The sequence below is a fragment of the Pararge aegeria genome, chromosome 2 (genome assembly GCF_905163445.1).
Source record: "Pararge aegeria chromosome 2, ilParAegt1.1, whole genome shotgun sequence".
NCBI classification, from domain to species: domain Eukaryota; kingdom Metazoa; phylum Arthropoda; class Insecta; order Lepidoptera; family Nymphalidae; genus Pararge; species Pararge aegeria.
The window spans coordinates 20401005-20406917 of NC_053181.1; the positions used below are offsets into that span (position 1 = coordinate 20401005).

General features: G+C 34.4%; 1 protein-coding gene across 1 annotated transcript; it reads right to left on the bottom strand.

The window, feature by feature from the left end:
• Positions 1-1953: 1953 nt before the first annotated feature.
• LOC120631864 lies at positions 1954-2654 on the bottom strand. Its single transcript, XM_039901525.1, has one exon. It carries the CDS (start codon positions 2643-2645, stop codon positions 2061-2063), a length of 585 nt encoding a protein of 194 aa, XP_039757459.1. The 5' UTR covers positions 2646-2654; the 3' UTR covers positions 1954-2060.
• Positions 2655-5913: the final 3259 nt, after the last annotated feature.

The window sequence follows — 5913 nt, forward strand, 5'->3', positions numbered from 1 at the left end:
TTTTTGGTGTTAAGTTAAAATCGTATTATTTAGAAACTACGTCATCAACTGCCTCTCCCAAAATTCAGAGTTTAAAATTATTAAATGGCTTCGTCAGTTTTATTCAGTAGACGAATATTTAAAGCCAACAGTTTAAATAATTCCGTTTCTAGGTTTATATTTTGGGTTGCTTTATATTATTTAATTTTAATTTGACAATATTATTTAATTTCACAGTTTCGATACCCTAATTTTCTGACATTTTGTATAAAATGGAAAAATAATTTTATAATTGAGGTGTGGTTATATTTTGCATGCTAAAGAATGGCAGATTGTAGCACGGAACTTGTTTTGTTTTAATATAACATCAAATTTGTTAAATTACAAACACATCATAGACTTAAACTAATAATAATTAAGTGTAAAATTTTAAGTTAATCCGTATTAATATAGTATGGACTAACAGTTGGAATAAATAAAATATCCAATAAACAAATTCACTAAGAATCAGTTAGGATTAAATAAATAATATCGATACGACATCAGTTGTTGAGTATTCCCGATTCCTGAACGAAAACTAGGTCGGAGGAATATCAGTGGGAAAAAAGGGGGAATTAACCAGTGATGGTGGAAAAACAAGCATTGTTCTAAACTTAAAAGTACAGTTGGTAGAAGTTTAAAAGGTCATTCTGTTCTCTTATACCAAATTATGAGAGGAAGTAATTGTTTATAAAGGAAAGTAAAACGAACAACCAGTTTAATTGCGAGTCATTGAAACGTTCTTTCTTACAAACCACAAGTTGCTAACAAGATTGGAGATGAGTATTGACACATTTACCTTAAACCTAGTTGCTAGAAGCTGTTATAAGCACCTTTGTGACCAAATAATAATAATTATTGCTCTAACCGGGTTGCTCTTCTAATAATTTAAAATGACATTGTGAGATGGCGATAACAAAAAAAAAAAAAAAAAACACCCGGCTAAGTTTGTTGTGGGCTTCTTCTTAGACCGGGACGCGTTTGGAACCCACGTAGCTTTAGTTTTAAGTTTACGAATGTGGTTATCGCCATCATCTCACTACCGTGTAATTCTTATGTACGCATCAAAAGTGCCACCTGTGGGCCTACTTGAATAAAGATATTTTTGACTTTGACTTTGACTTTGAAATAACGTTTAAGTTTAGGCATGATAATTAAACTTAATAAAACTATTCAAACCTATTAAGTCGGCAGGTACTACGATAAATTATAAGTACCTGCTTTAAATAAAGCGAAAGTAAAGTATTAGTATGAAAAATGTTTAGCTAGTAGGTGAGTAAAATAAATCTCGAGGTACAAAGTAAATAAATAACTCTTAAATATGTGCACTGTATTTTATTTATGTGAGCCTAACCCAATATTTCTAACAGTATGTAAGTCTGTTTGTGTTGTTCTGGTAAATAAACAAATTCTATTCTATTCAAATAAAAATTTGAATTTGAATTTGAATTTCCCATGGGGAGGATTTGCCCATAATCACCACGCTGGGCAGACGGGTTGGTGATCGCAGTACATGGTAGGAGTAGCTTCTGATATTTTGTTTATTATACTAAAAATTAGCCCTCGAAATCACGCCTGGTGGTAAGCGATGATGCAGTCTAAGAGTCGATGATGTGATGAGAGTTTAAGATGATAGCGGGCTACCTTGTTAGGGAGTACGGCAGCTATATTAAACCCATACCTATAATTGTTTCTACTTGAGATCGTAGCGGCACGTCTTTTCTTTAGGGTGCCACTATCTAGCCACGACTAAAGGAAATAATAAATTTCCGAATTGCCTCTGCTGCGGATCGAACCCGGGTCCTCCAACTGAAACCAACAACGCTCACCACTGTGCAGTCAAAAAATCAACTAACCTTAAACTTACCAAGAATTTAATTTTATTAGGTACGGGATGAGATAAGAGATACTTAGTCTATAAACAATACAACAACATTTTGCACGTACTAATATATTTATAATCATAAACATATTAAAAAACTAAGTCATAACATGAAGTACATGACATAACGGAACATACAATGACACTTTAAATTATTTTATTATCTTAATAAACTATAGATGTTATAAGGCACCACAAACGTATCCCTTCGGTTACCTTGGCAAGTATCCGATTTCATACGATCGAGAGGTATATTAATTTTCAAAATCCCGTCTTTCAGATCATACGTAGCTTCCCCAGTTTGGAGACTATCTGGTACTATTTTAACATCGTCTAGAACCTTCCTTCTCACACCAGCTTTAGATTCAGCGATTACCCGCATTATTCTATGTCTGATTCTAATGTAAATAGATGATTCTTCGTAACCTTGCAAGTGGTAAGAGCATGTATATTCTTCTGTGTTTAATATCTCGACAGCCTTCTCGTTCTTGTCGCAATACTGTCTCAATTCATTTTCAGCATCTATAAGACTGTTTGCTAGATCTTTGAACACGTCCCTAGTATATTCATCTCTCGACTGTTCATCGCCGGAATCATTATCATCATCTAAATACGGGTTATAGATCTTGTTATTTATGTATTCCATATTAAATCCAGGTATACTAAAACCATTGCCACAGCACTGCGAGTCTACTAAACTAATTTTACTAAACACAACAATAATATAAACGGAACGTAACATCATGACTGAATACTGGACACTGACTGATATGTTATCTGTAATATGTGAAGCATTTATAGTAAGAACTCGTGTTTGCGTGAGCTATTAGGTATGTGACCTGCGATGATTACAAAAGTAAAGTATTATTACAAAGTACGTTTCTACGTCAAAATTAAAAGCGCCTTATTTCTGGGCAAGTATTGTTTTCTACGTCAAAATTGGAAGCGCCTTATTTTAGTTGTTTTGGGCAACCTGGTGCTAAATAGAAAAGTATCGTCAATAAACAGAGAAACGCTTTACAGGGCATGCATAGAATCCTTTCAACAAAGTGCCGCCCTGGGTACTGACCTTAGGCGTAAGTGTTAAGCCTCACAAGTCTGTAAATAGACCGCAAACCATGCCCTTTAAACCGGAATATAGCAGCTTGGTTTTTAAACACCGCATGCAAATAAATAGCGTTAAACTTATCTTACAACTACACAAACAAAATAAAAGTACTAAAACAAAATATGCAGTGTAGATAATGAATAAAATTTAAAATTTCATTCAGGCCATCAAAACCATTTGAAATATGTAGTACTGCTATCGTATGTTACCATAGAAAGCTAGCATTAATTAGAAATAACTAAATTAAATGAACGAAATAATATGATTAAATACAAGCATAAAATAAAGAAAAACAAAAAATTCAAATTATCACAAACTGGTTGCAAAAATAAATATGACAGAAGTACTTCCCCGGACGAACTCTGTCACAAAAAAAACTATTAATACTAAACCAGTCTTAATCACCCGCGATATCTTGCAACCTATATTTGAAACTAAAGCTCTGGTAAACGAAAAATTTAGCTTTCGAATTATAATAAAAATTTGCAATCTCCCGAAAATGCCGTTGCGTTTCACAGTCACGAGTGTGACAAACTAATTTAATTGTAAAGATACCTTTATCGTGTCTGTGGTATTTAATTAACTCCATGTAAATAAGCAATAAGCATTGATATACAAACCATATAGAGACCTGCCTAAAAACACTTGAAAATATCGCCTTATAAATGGCGCTAATAAAATATAAGATTCAACATGGAACAATTGGGAGCTAACAGTACCATTTGAAGCGATCGTGGTTATATTGTGATTTGATCTGTAATACGATTGTGATATATTTGGCGTAGACAAGATGTTTAAACGAAGTTTTAATATTTCCAATTTTATCTTCTAACACCTCGTAACTGCCCCGGTGGGTAGAGGTTCGCATATTCAACTAAGGATTACGATTTTGATTCCTGTGAAAGACTAAAAAATGTAAGTAGAAATTTTCTGTATTAAACTGTTTATTTCACCCTGGAACCCCTGGAAGAGCAAATTAAAACGTCAGTACTGGTTATTACCACTGGCATGTTTAATGATCGTTGAATTCCACTCATCCCCTTGAAAGCAACTGTTGAGACTAAGCTTTACGTTTTTTTAGCCCTTGACTTTAATCTCACCTGCTGGTAAGTTATGATGCGGTCTAAGACGGTAATTGGCCAACCCTTCAGGGATATAGCCATTTTATTAAGCCCAAGCCACTTAGCATTCAAAATTTAATAAGTTTAAACTTGGACATTGATGTTAATTTTTTTTTTTTTTTAATTTAATTTTTTAATTTAATTCTTAATTTAATATGAATTTTAATTTTAATTCTATTTATATTTCTAACATTATTAATTAGTAAAATATTTTTAGACATTTATTTTGTAATGCAGTTATATATAAAATGTAATTAATTTTGAGATTATTTGTAAACGTTGTGAAAACCTGTAATAAGCTGAACATTCACTTAGCTCGCAACGTAAAAACTTGGACAAGAAAAAATGTATTAGCGGTTGGTTTTCCTAAATAAATAAATAAATAAATAAATACATCGTTTTCTACGTAACTACATACCGGTTATCGCTTAGCGACAAAGCTTTGTCGGTTTGGTGGTAAAGGTAACGAAGCCTCCCACAAAAAAAAACGGTTTTGTTATGCGAATGGTACATACTGGTACAGACTGGTACAGACTGGTACAGCCAAACATTTAAGAAAGAAAAAACATTTATTCATGTTAAGTGTTACAAACAGTACATCTTATAATAATAAAGTAACAACAGAGTATACAACATACAATGTCTGTGTGTAACACCAGATAGAAACACTAGGTACAGCTCAGCATTTATTTTTATTTTTTTTCAATATTAATAGCGGGCAAACGAGCAAGTGGGTCACCTGATGGTAAGCCGCCCATAAACATCTGCAGCACCAGAGGAGCCACCGATGCGTTGCGGGCTTTTAAGGAATTTGTTTATCCGTCCCTTGAATAACCCTAGATTGAATTTTTGAGGAAACACATCAGATGCGAGATTGTTCCACAGTTTGCAAGTGCGCGGTAGACTACGCGGTAGGTTTGCCATGCATTGTACCTAAGTACATGCACGCTGCTGATTTTCAGCTGAGACCCGAGTGACGATACGGCAAACTAAATATATAAATAAAAATAATTAAATAAATAAATAAAGTGAAGTACACTTAAGTGAAGTGCACATTTAGAGCGCCGTATCTTGAAATATATATCAATGTCATTGAAGGATTAATTTTGCTTGCTTCAGGCTGTTGGCGACCCTTAATTGAAACCCGAGTAGGAAATTATCGTACAAATTAGTGATGGAATTAATTAAAACGCAAACTCCTTTGAACATTTTGTAGCTTTTGATGTTTGCCGCTTGCTTGTTGTTTGACCTCGTTATTGACCGAGCAAAACTTCTCATCGTATAGTTGCGTAAAATTCTACTTGAAACTGCTTAAATTTAGAACGCACATAACTCCGAAAAGTCAGTGGTGCGTGCTGGGGCTCGAACTCGGTCTTTACGAAAGGAAAGCCGAAGCCAAGGCCATCACTACTATTACGCTATCGCTGCTTATACATGTGGCTGTAAGCACACCGGAAACCAAAGAAATTAGACCGGAAGAGAGCAATGGTACTGCGCCATAAATAACTGCATAAGGACCCTACAATATTTTTAGATCCTTATGCGGTCACGTCTGGCAAACTTGTTTATTATTTAGCGGGCAGCAGCATTCTCTGTTGTAATAGTACCATCTCATGCGATCAGCAACCCGTCTGCCGAGCGTGGTGATGGTGGGCAGACCCTCGCGTTGGGAGAGGCCTTAAGTCCTCCAGAGGACTGTTATAGGCTATTGGTGACTCAGGTTAAATATTGTTAAGAGATTTAATCAAATTTGCGGGTTTTTATTATTAATAAATCTTTAAATA

What these genes read in the sequence shown, in the direction of transcription:
- LOC120631864 (XM_039901525.1), bottom strand. Translation starts at nt 2,645, where the DNA reads ATGATGTTACGTTCCGTTTATATTATTGTTGTGTTTAGTAAAATTAGT.